Here is a 17,034-nt window from a genome sequence, read left to right on the forward strand (position 1 = left end):
AACAAACATTAATTGCTTTGGCTTCATGGCCTTACTATTATTGACTGCCAGTCTGTCCTTTCATTATCTCTTCACTCTCCACCTTCTTACCTCTTCTCGCTTTTAATTTCTTAAACCTTCTCTTCCACTTCCTTCTCTGTCCTCTCCACCAACTCTCTACCTCTTCTCTTCCTACTTCCTCTTCCTCTATCTTATCCCTTCCCTGAGTGAATTAACTCTGTTCTACTGACTATTATGACAGACTGGCAGTTTATTTCTTTATTTCTCTAATTTTGCCCTGCTGCTTATTATACTATTATTTTTCAACTTTGTATTATGGAAGGCTGAGTCAACCTTAAGCCTGAATCAGGATCGAACTTATGGGTATTAAAGAAAACATCATAAATATTCTTTTTTTAAAAGGATCGAACTGCTAGCAGTCTGCAGAGCTATCCTGCAATACTGCATTCTAACCACTGTGTCATCACCATGGGACTGGAGTGTCAACCATTAGAAGAAGGACTCCCTATCTTCCCTCATACTAGATCCATGGGATAATCATTCCATTCTAAAATTTGGGAATTCTACAAAAGAATTCCTAAATTCCTAAAAGAGTTTAGGAATTCCTTTGTAGAAATCTTATGAAATTGCATTTTAGCTCCCCTCATACAGTATATAATGATTTAGTTTACCAGTTGGATGAATCAGATTATCATCCTCTTAATTTGGATGGGAGATGTCTTTCTACTCCCCTTATGGTGATGAAGTTCAGCAGCTCAGAGTCACAGAGAACTGCAGGATGGGCAGCAAATAAATTTAATAAATAATAAACCAAGCTGAGATTTTGAGATCAATAGTGCAGAGAACCAAATTTGCAAATCAACTATGATAAAATTAAAATTATCAAACTCTGAAAGAACCTCTTTTCAAAATAAGTATTTATGGCATATCAACAAGATTGATGTTGTACTGTTGTGTGATATTTCGAATATTTGGAGTGTGGCATCTCAGATAAGCTAAAAGGTTAGGACAGATATAGTAATTCAACTACTCCAAAGAGTTCAGCAGTAGTTCAATTCCACTGAACTCTCTTCCAGCCGACATTTAACTATTTCAACAAAATTATTGGACCAGCTCATGCATGAGAATACTTAGTCTTTACGTGTTGTGATATATTGAGAGTAGAAATTCCTCAGTTTCACAGTTTTATATTTCTTTGGGTTGTAAGATGTTCTTTTGTATTCAGGTCTGGCCTCAGAATGATAATGTAGCACTTAGGGAGGAATATGCAGACCAGCAGACCAGCATTGGAAGACAAGATGGAGAAAACCTCAACAGCCACCATGAATTTCCCTTTTGTGCTCAGGTAGGTGGGCACAAAACTCACCCAGACACTACAGAAGACCAGCATGCTGAAGGTGATCAGCTTAGCTTCATTGAAGGCCCCAGGAAGATTCCTGGCCAGGAAAGCCACCATGAAGCAGATGGTAGCCAGGAAGCCCAGGTAGCTTAGGGTGAGGTAGAACATGATAACAAACCCTTCGTTGCATTGTATATTGATTATTTCAGGTTGAGAATGGAGGTCAGTGTCAGGGAAGGGGGGAGAAACTCCAAGCCAGATGGAGCAGATGATAATTTGTACAGCAGAACAGGAAAGGATGATGGAGTTGGCCAAGCTCTTCCCCAACCATCTCTTTACTCGGTTTCCTGGTTTTGTAGCCAGGAAAGCCAAAACCACCATAATCGTTTTGGCCAACAGAGAAGAAATGGCAACTGAGAAGACGATGCTGAAAACTGTTTGTCGGAGAAGGCAGGTGGTTTTCCTTGGTTGACCAATGAAGAGAAAAGGAGACAGGAAGCAAAGCAGGAGGGAGATCAGGAGAATGTAAGAGAGGTCCCGGTTGTTGGCTTTGACAATGGGAGTTTCTAGATATTTAATGAATATGACTAAAACAAGGCCTGTTGTTAGAAACAAGAGTAGAGCAAAAGATATTAGGATGATGCCCAGATGTTCTTCATATGAAAGGAAGGTTATAATTTTGGAAATACATTGAACTCGGACCTCATTTGGATGTTTATCATCTGGACACTTGGTGCACTTTTCTGTATCTGAAAAAACCAAAAAGTAATGTTTCTTTAACATCCTAGTGGCTGATTAGGTCCCATAGAGTTGGCCTTCCCCGGGTCCCGTCAACTAAACAATGTCATCTGGTGGAACCCAGGGGAAGAGCCTTCTCTGTGGTGGCCCCAGCCCTCTGGAATCAACTCCCCCCCAGAGATTAGAACCACCCCCACCCTCCTCGCCTTTCATAAGTTGCTGAAAACCCACCTATGTTGCCAGGCATGGGGCAACTGATGTATCCCCTTGCTAATATGGTTATTGTATGGTATGATTGAGGTGTGTGGTTATTTTAATGATAAGGATTTGTTTACATTGTTCACTATTGTTGTGAGCCGCTCCGAGTCTTCAGAGATGGGTGGCATACAAATCTAATAAATCATTATCATTATCATTATCATTATCATTATCATTATTCTACCCCTTTACCTTTCAAGATATACCTTCTTGGGACAACTGCTACCTTGAGCATTTTTGGTAATATATTTCTTCACATTTCCCCAGAAAATAAATAAGAAGAAGAATATTTTCTAAAACAAATAACTGTATTTATAATAATCTATGAAACTGCAGGAAGTCCTAGGATGTGAATAATTTCCTGTGTTATGTACAGAATCATCATAGTAACCTATCCTATTAGAAGTAAATAATGAATCAGTTAATCTTTCTAGGCTAACTTCCTAGGTCCTGCCAGATAGCACTTTTTAATTTACTCCATGGAGAGTATGTTCCTCTTGTGAAATCTAGTTGACTGGCCTGTAAAACAAGACCTACAAATAATCTGGAATGCCTATTGGCAACTGTGGTTGTATGGGTGTAATGAGGTGCACTCCTAACTGTCTAAACTGCCTCATTGTGGACTCAGAACACAATGATCCTAAGAGGAAGCCCCTGTAAAATGTTCTAGAATAATACCCCCCAGAAGTGTATTAAGTATCTAGGGATACAGATAACTAACAATTTGGCTTGAATTTTTCATACGTTATCTTTAATGAAATGTGCAAAGCGGTGTTTGCATTTCCTGAGTCAGATGAGGAAAGCACATCTTTCTCCTTCTGTCCTGGCCACTTTTCACAGAGGTACAGTTGAGAGCGTTTTAAAAAAACTTCAGCATTGTGGCAGCAGTGCCTCAGATAGAAAGACCCTACAGAGAGTGGTAAGGACAACTGAGAAGATTATAGGAAACCTGCTTCCCATTATTCAGGATGCTGTTTATAAGCATTTTGTGTTTAGAGCTTGAACCATTGTTAGAGACCCCACATACCCACTTCATAGTCTGTTTCTGTTGCTCCCCTCTGGGAGAAGGTTTCCAAGCAACTATAGCAGGACTACTAGATTCTGTAAACAGTTTTGTTCTGTATTCTACCTGTCTTGTAAATTTGCAGGATTCTTTTTTCCCCCTCACCCATGTATATGCATATATCCAAACTAGATTGTGTTGTTTCTCTGTGTCAAATATATGTGGGATGTGGGTATATGCATAATGGTTATCTTTTGAGAGATGAATGCAACAAAATTTCATTTTAATGTATGCTGATTAGCATATATTTAAAGTAATGATAAAGTTTCTATTCGATTTGATTCAATTTCCAGAAAATTAAAAGTGACGGGAAATTTCCAGACTAATAAGCAGCAGGGATACTTTCTTTGGCATTAGTAAAGCTTGCCCTATCTAGCAAATCCTGCTATCTCTTCAAGGTCTTTTTGCTATTCTTCACTTTAGATAAGAAATTATGCATTTTGAAAGATAAACAACAATCCAGAAGTTCCAAATATGGATTTTTATGAAAACGCTCTGGATTAATTCACTTCTACAAAGTCTGTCCTTTTCTTTGGTGTTACCCACCTTCCTGAGTGGAGATTGTCCCTTCTGGACAAGGAATACAGTCATAGCAACAAACTGGCTCTCCTTCTCGAGCTTTCCTGACAAATCCAGGATGACAACTTTCCACACATTTGGACTGAGGCAGAGACTAAGCAGGGGGGAAAAGAAAAAGGAACCATGAATATCAAAAATATGTTATGACCCACTGGGGTGAAATGTGAAATGCTCCTGGTACACTCATGCCTGTGAGTCCTTGGAGAGTATATTTTCCATTGATATGGCTGCCCTGCTGGTGAGTAACTGAAGCGAAATGGAGTGAGGTGAAGTCATGAGAATATGTTCTTCAAAAAAGGTAAGCCCGACAGCTTTCCTGCTGCAGATGGGACATGAGAATGTACCCTGTGTCAGAAAGGGATATTTCTAAGACTTAGCTAAGTATTCATGAAAAGATCATTTCGGTTGAAGAACTAAATTAACTGACACTGACTGGCAATGAAAGGCAGATCCTTGTTTATTATTAGTTAAGTTGGGACTCATAGAGAGAGGCTAAAAGAGGATATAACCGACATTGGGCTTCAAAAATTTTAGCAAGGGGATCTCTGCCCAGTTTCTGGGTGGGTGTGGCCATTGTGGGAGTGGCCTAGTCAGCCTCCTGCTTCATGGAGGAGGTGTTTTTGCCCTCTCCAGGCTCTGGAGGCTTTCCTTGAGCCTCTGGGAGGGCAAAAATGGTTTCCCCAGGCTCTGGGGGCTCTCTAGAGGCCTTCCTGAACTTCTGGTAGACCTGTTTTTCACCCACCCTGAGCCTCCATACATGTCCTGCATTTACCTGCATCCCAAATGGGGCACATGGGGACTCCTGGGAAGGGAGGGGTGGGTGGGGCAAGCTAGGAGTGGGATTTGGGGGTTCTCCGAACTGCACAGAATCTTAGCTAGAGGTTCTCCCTAGATATAACAATCACAATGAAAAATTGCAATTGAAGGGGTTTTCAGTGAAATGCTGTGTTACAAGCTAAAGGCCAAACCTAAGTTGTATTTCCTATCAATATTTCCCTATTACTTCCAGTATGAGAAAGGATTTTTGCTTGGATCAAAGTCTTGTTTCAGTGGTTTGGATTTGTGGCTCAAGGCATTATTCCACATCATAGAAACATAGAAGACTGACAGCAGAAAAAGACCTCATGATCCATCTAGTCTGTCCTTATACTGCACGAATCCCAGCGACTAGTTAGGTCCCACAGAGTGGGCCTTCTCCGGGTCCCGTCAACTAAACAATGTCATTTGGCGGGGTCCAGGGGAAAAGCCTTCTCTGTGGCGGCCCTGGCCCTCTGGAACCAACTCCCCCCGGAGATTAGAATTGCCCCCACCCTCCTCGCCTTTCGTAAGCTCCTTAAAACCCACCTCTGCCATCAGGCATGGGGGAACTGAGATACTCTTTCCCCCTAGGCCTCTACAATTTATGCATGGTATGTTTGCTTGTAGGTATGATTGGTTTTAAAATAAGGGTTTTTTTAGTTGTTGTAGTATTGGATTTACATGCTGTTTTTATTGTTGTTGTTAGCCGCCATGAGTCTGCAGAGAGGGGCGGCATACAAATCCAACAAATAAATAAATAAATACATAAATAAATACTATTTTCTGTATTTTATCTTAGGATGGATATATGTTTATCCCAGGCATGTTTAAATTCAGTTACTGTGGATTTACATCAGTACAGTCTTTATGATTTCATGTGAACTTAGAGCCATAGACCTCCTTCCTAGCAGAAAGCCTTTTGCTCCATCTCTGTGGGGTGAAAAAGAAGCATTGGATAACTCAGGTTTGACTTTTCATGGACCTCCTGTTTCAGGAAACACTTTCCGCAAGAAAGTCTTGATAAAGCGTATTCCCAATGCAACCAGCAGGACTTCCATCCAGTCTGGATACAATTTCATCAGATTCAGTCCAACCCTAAATTCAGACACTGGTCAAGAGGATTCTTCTTTGCTATTTGAGGACAAGGAATAAGCAAATCTGAGAGGGGCGGCATACAAATCTAAATAATAAATAAAATAAATAAATAAATAAACAATCCTCAGCATTTGAAGATTTTTCATCAATTTGATACAGATACTAAATTGTAGAGGAGGCATGGTCTGCACTCTAAAGGATGTAGAATACTAAATACATACTTGGAAATAATGAATTCGTAGCTGACCCTCACTCTGTCAAAGACCTTGGAGTACTCGTATAAATGACCTAAGTGCCAGAGCTCACTGTAACAACATTGCCAAAAAAGCACTAAAAGTTACAAACCTAATTTTACATACTGTAGCTTCTTCTCCAGAAACACTGAACTGCTAACCAGAACGTACAAAACATTCATCAGACCAATACTCAAACACAGCTCACCTGTATGGAACCCACATTGCATAGCTTACATTGACACAATTGAGAGAGTCCAGAAATACTTCACTCCTCTCGAAACAAGCTACCTCACTCCTCCTGACTTCAAATACTACGGCTAGACAATTTACAACTATGTCGCCACTGAACTGATTTAACTGTTGCTCATAAGATCATACACCATAACATCCTTCCTGTTAGTGACTACTTCACCTTCAACAACGACAACAGAAGAGCACACAATAGATACAAATTAAACGTTAATCATTCCAAACATGACTGCAGAAAATATGACTTCAGCAACAGAGTGATCAATGCCTCAAACTCACTACCTGACTCTGTTGTTTCTTCCCCTAACCCCATGATCTTCGACCTTAAATCATCTACTGTTGACCTCTCCCCTTTACTAAGAGGTCTGTAAGGGGCATGCATGAGCGCACTATTGTGCCTACCATCCCTGTCCTTCTGTCCTATAATAATCATCCAGTATCCAATGTTAGACATAGCTGAATTGATACCCACCTCGACCAAGGAAAATTCATTGATGCAATTTATATAGACTTTTGCAAAGCCTTCGACTCAGTGGTCCATGACAAACTACTGCTAAAACTCAAATCCTATGGCATCTCAGGACTCCTCCACAACTGGATTACTGCATTCCTGTCAAACAGGCAACAAATTGTCAGAATTGGTAGCGCCATCTCCACCCCCATCCCTGTCATAAGTGGCATCCCCCAGGGAAGCATACTAGGTCCTACTCTATTCATTCTCTACATCAATGACCTCTGTGACCATATCGAAAGCAACTGTGTTCTTTTTGCCGACGATGTGAAACTTTTCAACACCACTCACTCTCCAAAACGACCTGGACTTTGTCTCAGACTGGTCTAACACCTGGCAACTTCAAATATCAACCAACAAATGCTCTACCCTCCACATCGGCAAAAAGAATCCAAACTGCACATACAAACTGAATAAACAATCTCTCACTGCTAACCCACACTCAATAAAAGACCTTGGAATACTAATATCGAATGACCTAAGTGCTAAAGCCCACTGCAGCAATATCGCCAAAAAAGCTTCTAGTTGTTAACCTGATCCTACACAGCTTCTGCTCAGGCAATCTCACACTACTCACAAGAGCCTACAAAACCTTTGCCAGACCCATCCTAGACTACTGCTCATCTGTCTGGAACCCATACCACATCTCAGACATCAACGCCCTTGAAAATGTCCAAAGATATTTCACCAGAAGAGCCCTTCACTCCTCCACTCGAAACAGAATATCCTACGAAAATAGACTAACAATCCTGGGCCTAGAAAGCCTAGAACTACGGCGCCTAAAACATGGTTTGAGTATTGCCCACAAGATCATATGCTGCAATGTCCTATCGGTCAATGACTACTTCAGCTTCAACTGCAACAACACAAGAGCATGCAACAGATTCAAACTTAATATGAACCTCTCCAAACTTGACTGTAAAAAATATGATTTCAACAATCAAGTTATCGAAGCGTGGAACTCATTGCCGGATTCAATTGTGTCAACCCCTAACCCCCAACATTTCTTCCTTAGACTCTGCACGATTGACCTCTCCAGATTCCTAAGAGGTCAGTAAGGGGCGTACATAAGTGCACTGGTGTGCCTTTCATCCCCTGTCCAATTGTCTTTCCTTTCTCTCACTTATCATATATATTTTCTTTATTTCATATATCCTCTCCTCTAAGTTCAATTTACCCTTATATATATTACTACATGTCTATTTTTCTTCCTATGTATTTGTGTATTGGACAAATGAAAAAATAAATAAATAAAATAAATAAATAAATATGTGTTAAAACAGTCTAAGGTTTCACTTTCACATCCACTTTGGTGACGATTGCTAGGGCCTTGGAAAACTGAGAAAAAAGTAGTATTTCACCCACCTTATTGAGCAACTTTAGCCGTGACAGAGCATCTTGATTGATAATAAGTCTTTGTCTTTTAAAACTCCCCAGTTGCTCATTGATGGTATCCTTGTTGAAGAAAACCAACAAGCTCACAATGTCCAGATCTGCTGTTATATCTCCATTTGGCTCCAAGTAGAGTTTCCTCTGGGTGATATTGCAAAACTCATTATTCTCCAGAAAGGGATGGAACTAGAATGGAAAGATCCGGGAATTTTAAAAACTAAAAACTTAGCTTCTTATCCCACATGATCTTTTCACATTAGAATCTTTCTTCTATGGTTTTCTAACTAGCAAATATGCTTAAATAGAAGAACAGGTATACCACTCACTCTATAAGTGAACCAAAATTCTTCAACCATATATTGATAATTTATATATAATAATAAAGTAATAAATTATAATTATATTAATAATTATAAAATTATTTAATGATTAAAATTGTTATTAATTATTAATTAATTATATAATTGCATAAGTGCACCAGCATGCTTACCATCCCTATTCCTTTATTCGTATCTGTTTCTTGTATTCATAATCAAGCTTATACTTACATCTGTTATCTAATATGTGCTTGATGAAATAAAATAAATAAATAAAATAACATGAACAGTCTAGTTGCCAAGCTCGCCCTCTCCCAGGAGAAAGACCAGAGAGGAAATATGACTAGATGAGGTAATTCTTTATCACCACTCTAAGAGAAGTTTGCAAAACTGTAAGTACAAATCTCCTACCGACCCTTTTTTCATATCAAAAACATAGGGAGGATCCTTTCTGAGTGTCTTTCACCTGATATGAAGAAGTGGAATCCACCCACTTCTTAATTGATTGTTCAAAAGTAGCATATCTTCCCACCCCACCCCCAAAATCATTACATTTCCTTAGTAAATTATAGCAATAGCGAGGGCACTTGGACTTATATGCCACTTCACAGAGTCAACATATTTCCTCCAACAATTGGGCTTCTCGTTTTAGTGACCTTGAAGGGCGGAAGGCTGAGTCAACCTTGTCAGGATCAAACTCCTGGCAGTTAGCCGAGTTAGCCTCCAATACTATATTCTAAACTCTGCAGCACCATGCTCTCATGATATAATGATATAATTTGATTTCAGCAAAATATTAACAAATTATTTTTTTGCTATTAGGAGCCTACTTAAATAAGGGGTAGGTTTCACAATGAGAGCTGAAAATCAAGCATCTGGGAGAACCTTTTCCAGCTAATATAGTGTTTTAAATTGGAAGATACAGAGCTCTTCCCAATAACTAGAAAATGTAACACTGAAACTTTAAAACTTTTCACCCTTATTCCAAAGTGTGGGATATAGTAAAATGAATTCATTCACAATAAAAGGAGATTCTGGCTGGAACATCCTAAAAGGAGGAGCAATTTTAGAGCTGACCCAGAAAAGTTCGTTGTCTCCTTTACTGATTGTTTTAATGGAAAGACTGAGCAGCCGTCAATGAGAAAATTCTTAATTATGATTTTTGCAGAGATTGGATATTAGGCTGCATGGTCTCATGATTTCTTTCATAAACTGCTATGGTGCTCTTCACAAACCCATAAATACCAGCATTATTTTTAAAACACATACATCCTTTTTTAAAATTAGCAAGTTTTTTATGTATGTGACATGGTGCTCACTCTTTGGGACATGATGCCATGAGAAATTAGATTAGCCAAACATGTTGCAATTTTGATTTCAAATAATTGAGATTGTACTCATTCTCCTTTGGATATCTTCTAAAAAGTCACTAAGTTTGATGGAACTTTGTCAGGACTCCATACCTGCCATGAATGCAGCCTTGGAGCCCCCAAACTCTCTTTGCCTTCCTTCCTTCTCCTTTTCAATTTGGAGGTATACACAGCCTTCAAGACATGTGCCAGAGTCATAAAGACACTATAAGTGTAGTGATAATTTCGGATCTGGATCACATTCCTTCCCTTTTGGGATTCCAGTGGCACTTTCTGGGTGCATCTTCTCCGGCTTTTGACAAAAAAGTCATGTTTTGATAAAGAACACTGAAAAGACCGAACTTCAAACTGTCGATGTAGAAAGAAATAAGTTTGAAAGGCATCATGTTTGGGCTTTTTTTTCACCTGAAAAGCAAAACTCCAAATACTATGGGTGTATTTGAATAGTCTGTGCTTTTTCATTGAATATATTCCCAGAGTTGTGGTGATCCATATTTTCCCTTCAATGAGTCCTGGCAAAGACATAAATGTTAAATGGAAAGGAAGACTTCTTTCCAAAGGAGAATCATATTCTATAAAGTGAACAAAGACATTGACTTGTCTCCACTTGGAGAGGGCATCCCTGAACAGGGCTGTAGGTATAATTGCTGAGAATCGTTGTGATATAACCACACAAATTCCATTCCTGACCAGCAAAAGAGTAAAAGTCCTCATGAAATTTTCTCCATTTTCTGTGTCTGAACCAAAGAGGCCAATCAAGGTCCATCTGAAATGGAGGAGCACTTGGATAATTCCTGGGTAGTGGAAACCTTCTTTAGGGACCATCCGATGGAAAAAAGGAAATTGATTTTTATCGCTCAGAGTCTCTGAAGCAATTCTATCACTGATCTGAAAAAAGCAATAAAAATGCTATGATATCGGGGGGGTGGGGGTGGGGGTCAGATAAAGCCCAAAATATTAGGTTTTAATAAATGCAATTTTGTTTTGATAAACGTATAACAAAATCCAATTTTGTTTTGATAAACATGTTGATTAGCCATTGTTTAAAATATTAAATACAGAATATTAATATGACTGTACATAAAAATGGAATAGAAGAAACCATTGCAGTAAAAAGAAAAATGCAAATCATACCACCATTGCCCTACAATTTCCTATAATCAGACCTACATGCACATAAGTCAACTGAACTGTTTTGTTCCAATAAAGGCTCCTTTGTAGTATTTCTGTTTACTGTATGCTGCAAAAGTCCCCAAAACAATGGACATGATGTCATGAATGGGTTTGTCTGCTTTGATCCTTGCTTTCTTCCCAATGTGGATGCTTATATTTAATTAATTAATTAATTGGATCTATATGTCACCCCTCTCTGAGGACTCCTTAAATGGTCATTTGGCAACTCTTGGATCCCAATAATAATAATAATAATAATAATAATAATAATAATAACAACAACAACAATAATAATCCAGCATAGTGATCTCATTTGCTGTGTTGTACTGACATGATAATAATAATAATAATAATAATAATAATAATAATAATAATAATAATAATAATAATAATAATAATAATAATTATTATTATTATTATTATTATTATTATTATTATTATTATTATTATTATTAATTAGATTTGTATGCTGCCCCTCTCCAAGGACTCGGAGCGATATAGTTAGATATACTATATCGGTCACCCTCTGCCAGCACATTCACATAATCATGTAGAGAAACACAAAGCAATAATGATGGTGTTGTGAGAGGATATTTTTGTTTTCATCCTCCCTCCCGAACCCCCAATGTGAATCTCAATCTTCAGCTATGACACCTATGATGATGATGTTCATCCATTGTATTCGAAGAGGACCTTGACATCTAGGGATGTCAAGATTGCGCCTGAATTGGATTAAAGTGAGGGAGAGGTGCACATAGTCAGCCTCACTCTCTCTTCCCAGATTCCATCAATAGCAGGACAAGAACCTTATCAATAGAGAGAGCCTCACTCTCTCTTCCCAGATTCCATCAATACCAGGACAAGGATCTCTGGGACCGCCTTCTACTGCACGAATCCCAGCAACCGATTAGGTCCCACAGAGTTGGCCTTCTCCGGGTCCCGTTGATGAAACAATGTCTTCTGGCGGGGCCCAGAGGAAAAGCCTTCTCTGTGGCGGCCCCGACCCTCTGGAACCAAATCCCTCCAGAGATCAGGACTGCCCCCACCCTCCTTGCCTTTCGTAAACTCCTCAAAACCCACCTCTGCCATCAAACATGGGGAAATTGATTCCCCCGGACCATTCCATTTTATGTATGTTTTGTTTGGGATGCATGACTGTTTTTTATTATAAGGGTTTTAAACTGTTCTTTTTTAACCATTAGATTTGTACTATGTATTGTTGTTGTAAGCCGCTCTGAGTCTCCAGAGAGGGGCGGCATACAAATCTAATAAATAATAATAATAACGAGTCAAGACAATTGGAGATGGGCTGGGCATAGTGGTTGACGAAGGTGTCTTTCATGTCTTACTGTGCTCTTGGTATACCACATCGCTCCAGTATATTTCATTCACTCAGTCCACCAGAATCTGTCTTCACATGTTTGGGATAGACAAGTCCCCATCTCACCGAAGGCCAATGACCCAATGGCTACTCTCAACCAGGTTTGACCAGCCTGTCAAAACTGTTGCCTGGGATGTGGCCACTGCACATGCTACAGCTACTAGGAGCCGCAGGTGAGAGCTGAGTGACAGGTGGGGACCAAAGGTAAACGAGCTATTCTAAAAGCTGCCCTGAAATGAGCTCCTGTTAAAGGACATGGCATGCCCATACACCAGAGGTACTACCCTTTACTGAACATACCATACACCCCATGATACCTATAATGGCCATAGTGAAAAGCAGCTCTTGAATCTATCACTCACCCTGTACCATCCCCCTCACTTTACCAGATAGAGAAATATAGACACAAACCTGTGGGACTTTGTAAGTGCCTGCTAATGTTGACATCTGGATGGAAACATCCCTATCAGCTGTATCAAGAAGAGCCAGAATGTTGTCCTTCCTTCCACAGCTGTAGTTAGGAATATTGGCTTCCCCAGTAGAGAGCATGTCCAGCAAGGCATCTGAAGTGCCACGTGTGTTTGAATAGTTGTCATGGATGTTGTAGCCAAGTGTCACATTGTGCAGGAGCCAAATATTTTTGTTGACCACTTGAATATTGAAAATAAAGTGTACGATTCTTGACATATCAAAAGGCGAACTGATGTAAAAGAATGTTCATATTACTATATATGTCAAGAACAGCAGTAAGAAATTACTTTTTTTTCTATTTAATCCTCTCTTTCTGCATAATCTTATCAAGTCTTAAGTCAATATTGACCTCCAGAAAGAGGCAAATCACAGCCATCCATCACCATTTAATATTTGTAACTGTTGATAAGATGGGATTGAGGTAGTCATCCACTGGATATTTGTACCAATTTTTATCAGCAGGCAAGTAGCCAGGTTGCAAAATAATTCATTAAAGTGGAACCATCAGGAAAATTACCTAGAACCCCCCCCCCCCCATCACTCTCTATTCCTATAACAACCAGGCATTGAATAGTAATGGGCTGGGTAGAGTCAATTATATCCTTTAAATCCCTACTTTTTTTAAAAAAGTCAGTAATGAAGAAATGGATTCAGGATTAGATAGGGAGGGGAAAATAATACCAGTATGGATAATAGTTGTTTTTGTCATATCTTTGCATTTGAGTGTTAGAGATAGAGAAAATATGGGCATTGAAAGGATTCAAGAAATTTGATGGGTCCTGCAATATAGGTGTAAGGGAAATAAGAACTGCAAATGTAAAAAATGCTACTCCATCGCATTGAATGACTTACAAGTGAATCTGACTATCAGGAGCTACGTTGAAAGTCAACGGTGCGTGTGATATTTTCGTTGCAGTGATTACCATACTAATAAGATGGTCTCCTGTCCTGTAAAAGCTCCATGGCTTTTTTGCATCTGGGTGCTCCAAAATCAGTGGACACTTCATTCTAAGCTTCCCAGAGACTGGCTGGGATACCAATAGCATCAGAAGCAGAAGAAGGATGTTCATAATTCATAGGGCTGAATCAATCATCTTTCCATTTCTAAACAAGAACAAAAAGAGTTAGGAGAATTCAAAGCACTCTCGTGAAATTGAAAGGACAGTAGATGTCCTGATTCAGACATAGAAAAGTTTAAATTCACCTGGAAAGGAGAGAAAGGTACATTCAAGAGTCCCAAAGATTTTGCCACACAGTGTGAGTGGAGACAATTATCTTCTTCTGATGAAGACATTTATCTTCTTCTTCCCCTCCCTGCTGCTTCAGTCTGATGTTTACTTCAAAGGTAATCACTGGAGAAGTAGCAGAAAATGTCTCAGAGCTCAGGATGGTGATAATTACAGTGCGAAGCAACTTCTCTGGGGATCCTGAACTCATTTCATGGTTCCATAAGCAGAGGAGTAGTACTTTACAATATTCAGGAAGTTCATGAATGAAGGCAAGTATTCATGCCCCAGGATAATGTTGCAGGATCCAATCTGGGACAATCTTGGGAATGGACGGTTTAATTTTTTAAATTATCTCATGATAGGTCCCATCTACAGGGAACTACTCTTAATCCAGAATATGTCAGAGAGAGAAATTCCATGAAGATGGGTGCAGCATGAGTCCAAAAGCTTGGAAGAGTAAACCGCTGTTCCCAAGGACTGTTTCAGGATTCCATTCTAAATAAAGTATGGAGGACTACAGCTCATTGGGATCCCAGTCTTGAGTTGATGTTTCATAAAATTTCCTTTAATTATTTTAGTGCCATTTCCCCCTTTATGATACAGAGAAAGAAATGGGCAACATATGATTCTTCTAATCCATTTATTTATTTATTTATTTATTTATTTATTTATTTATTTATTTATTTATTTATTTATTTATTTATTTATTTATTTATTTATTTATTTATTTATTTATTTATTTATTTATTTATTTATTTATTTATTTATTTATTTATTTATTTATTTATTTATTTATTTATTTATTTATTTATTTATTTATTTATTTATTTATTTATTTATTTATTTATTTATTTATTTATATGCCGCTCCTCTTCAAAAACTCGGGGCGGCTAACAGCAATCATAAACAGTGTACAATAGTAATCCAATACTAAAAGCGAATTAAAACCCCTTAATATAAAAAAACCAAACATACGTACAAACATACCATGCGTACAATGTAAAGGCCTAGGGGGAAAAGGAATCTTAATTTCCCCATGCCTCATGGCAGAGGTGGGTTTTAAGTAGCTTATGAAAGGCAAGGAGGGTGGGGGCAATTCTAATGTCTGGGGGGAGTTGGTTCCAGAGGGTCGGGGCTGCCACAGAGAAGGCTCTTCCCCTGGGTCCCGCCAAGCGGCATTGTTTAGTTGACGGGACCCGGAGAAGATCCACTCTGTGGGACCTAACTGGTCGCTGGGATTCATGCCGCAGAAGGCGGTCCTTGAGGTAATCTGGTCCGGTGCCTTTTGATCAAACTCTTCCTCAGCCATTTCTGCACATTATTCCTGGTTTTGTCAGAAGGTCAGTATTATTGCAATTGTTTTCACCCACATAGAAGAAAGGGCAGCCCAGAAGATCATTCTGAAAGCTATTTGTCAAAGAAAGCAGGTGGCTGATGGACAAGAATTTGAAGAAGGACACCACTTACATTTTAGTCACCACCTATATGGATTATTGCAATAAACTCTACTGACTACTAACTCACTCTACTAGCTTCATTAGTTTTGATAACTTCTTTGCACTGGGTGGAAACTAATCAAGAGAGAACCAATCTAGAACTAAGAATAAATTTCCTGACAGTTAAGAACAGTTAATTAGTGGAACAGCTTGCCTCCAGAAGTTGTAAATTCTCTAACACTGGAAGTTTTAAAGAAAATGTTGGATAACCATTTGTCTGAATTGGTGTGGATTTTCATGCCTAAGCAGGGGGTTGGACTAGAAGACCTCCAAGGTCCCTTCAATTCTGTTAATGTATAAAAAGTTATTGGTTCCTGCATATTTGTATTTTGATGTTCACTGCCAGAAGTCTTTGACCAGAGACGTGCTTTTCATTTAATTCATTATAGGATTAAGGTTCAAACTGGACATAAACAGCTCTCTGTTTATCTAAAGTAATTAAACACTCTTCTGTTTGTCTAGCATAAAAAGTTAATCACTCTTCTGTTTAGGGTTTCCTCCCTGAGCAGGGAATTGGACTAGAAGACCTCTAAACTCCTTTCCAATTCTATTATACTATTCTGATATTTTATTTCTGTATTAATCATCATCTTCATTTCCCTTCATTGATTTTCTCCCCCCCCACTTAAAAAAAAATACAATAATCAAAATTTATGAGAATCTATATAGATTCTTAAGTATAAGAATTTCCGAGTTTTCGGAGAGGGGTGGCATACAAATGTAATAAATAATAATAATAATAATAATAATAATAATAATAATAATAATAATAATAGGGACTCTTTGTCCCAATTGCTATTCATCATCGCTATAATCCTGCTGTCACTCATCCTACAGAAAACAAACCTAGGCTACCAAACTGCTAGGAATTCACCAAAAATTTCACACCTGCTGTATATGGATGACCTGAAGTTGTACAGAAAATCAGAAACTGAGATACAGTCACTAACCAACACTGTGCGAATCTTCAGCAATGACATCAGCATGGAGTTTGGCCTGGATAAATGTGCCACAGTGGCACTGAAAAAGGGGGAAATCACTGAAAGTGAGAGCATTGAAATGCCAAATGGTCAAACCATCAAGTGCCACCAGCCAGAAGCCTACATATACTTGGGCATCTTGCAACTGGATAATATCAAGCATGACCATGTGAAAACTGTGATCAGCAAAGAGTACATCCAGAGGACCAGAAAGATTTTGAAGAGCAAACTGAATGGTGGCAGCACTATCAAGGCTATAAATACGTGGGTCATACCTGTCATTAGATTCACAGCTGGCATAGTGAACTGGACTCAAGCAGAGCTGGACAACCTGGACAGGAAAACCAGAAAATTAATGA

General features: G+C 38.9%; 1 protein-coding gene across 1 annotated transcript; it reads right to left on the reverse strand.

Moving 5' to 3' along the window:
* Positions 1 to 1,177: 1,177 nt before the first annotated feature.
* Positions 1,178 to 14,407, reverse strand: LOC139159154 (vomeronasal type-2 receptor 26-like). Its single transcript, XM_070736506.1, has 6 exons — positions 14,220 to 14,407; positions 12,911 to 13,199; positions 10,039 to 10,833; positions 8,232 to 8,444; positions 3,945 to 4,071; positions 1,178 to 2,088 (listed from the first exon to the last, which is right to left on the reverse strand). Exons 1-6 carry the CDS (start codon positions 14,405 to 14,407, stop codon positions 1,178 to 1,180), a joined length of 2,523 nt encoding a protein of 840 aa, XP_070592607.1.
* Between the last annotated feature and the right edge of the window lie 2,627 nt (positions 14,408 to 17,034).

This window comes from Erythrolamprus reginae, chromosome 2, assembly GCF_031021105.1.
Source record: "Erythrolamprus reginae isolate rEryReg1 chromosome 2, rEryReg1.hap1, whole genome shotgun sequence".
Classification (NCBI taxonomy): domain Eukaryota; kingdom Metazoa; phylum Chordata; class Lepidosauria; order Squamata; family Dipsadidae; genus Erythrolamprus; species Erythrolamprus reginae.

Bases quoted from the DNA above. Each gene is read 5' to 3' on its own strand.
- LOC139159154 (XM_070736506.1), bottom strand. From the start codon at position 14,407: ATGAGTTCAGGATCCCCAGAGAAGTTGCTTCGCACTGTAATTATCACC. The intron at 13,200-14,219 runs GCAAAATCTTTG...CTTTTACATCAG, and splicing joins GTCTCCACTCACACTGTGTG to TTCGCCTTTTGATATGTCAA. The intron at 4,072-8,231 runs GTGGGTGAAATA...CCCCCTGCTTAG, and splicing joins GGCTAAAGTTGCTCAATAAG to TCTCTGCCTCAGTCCAAATG.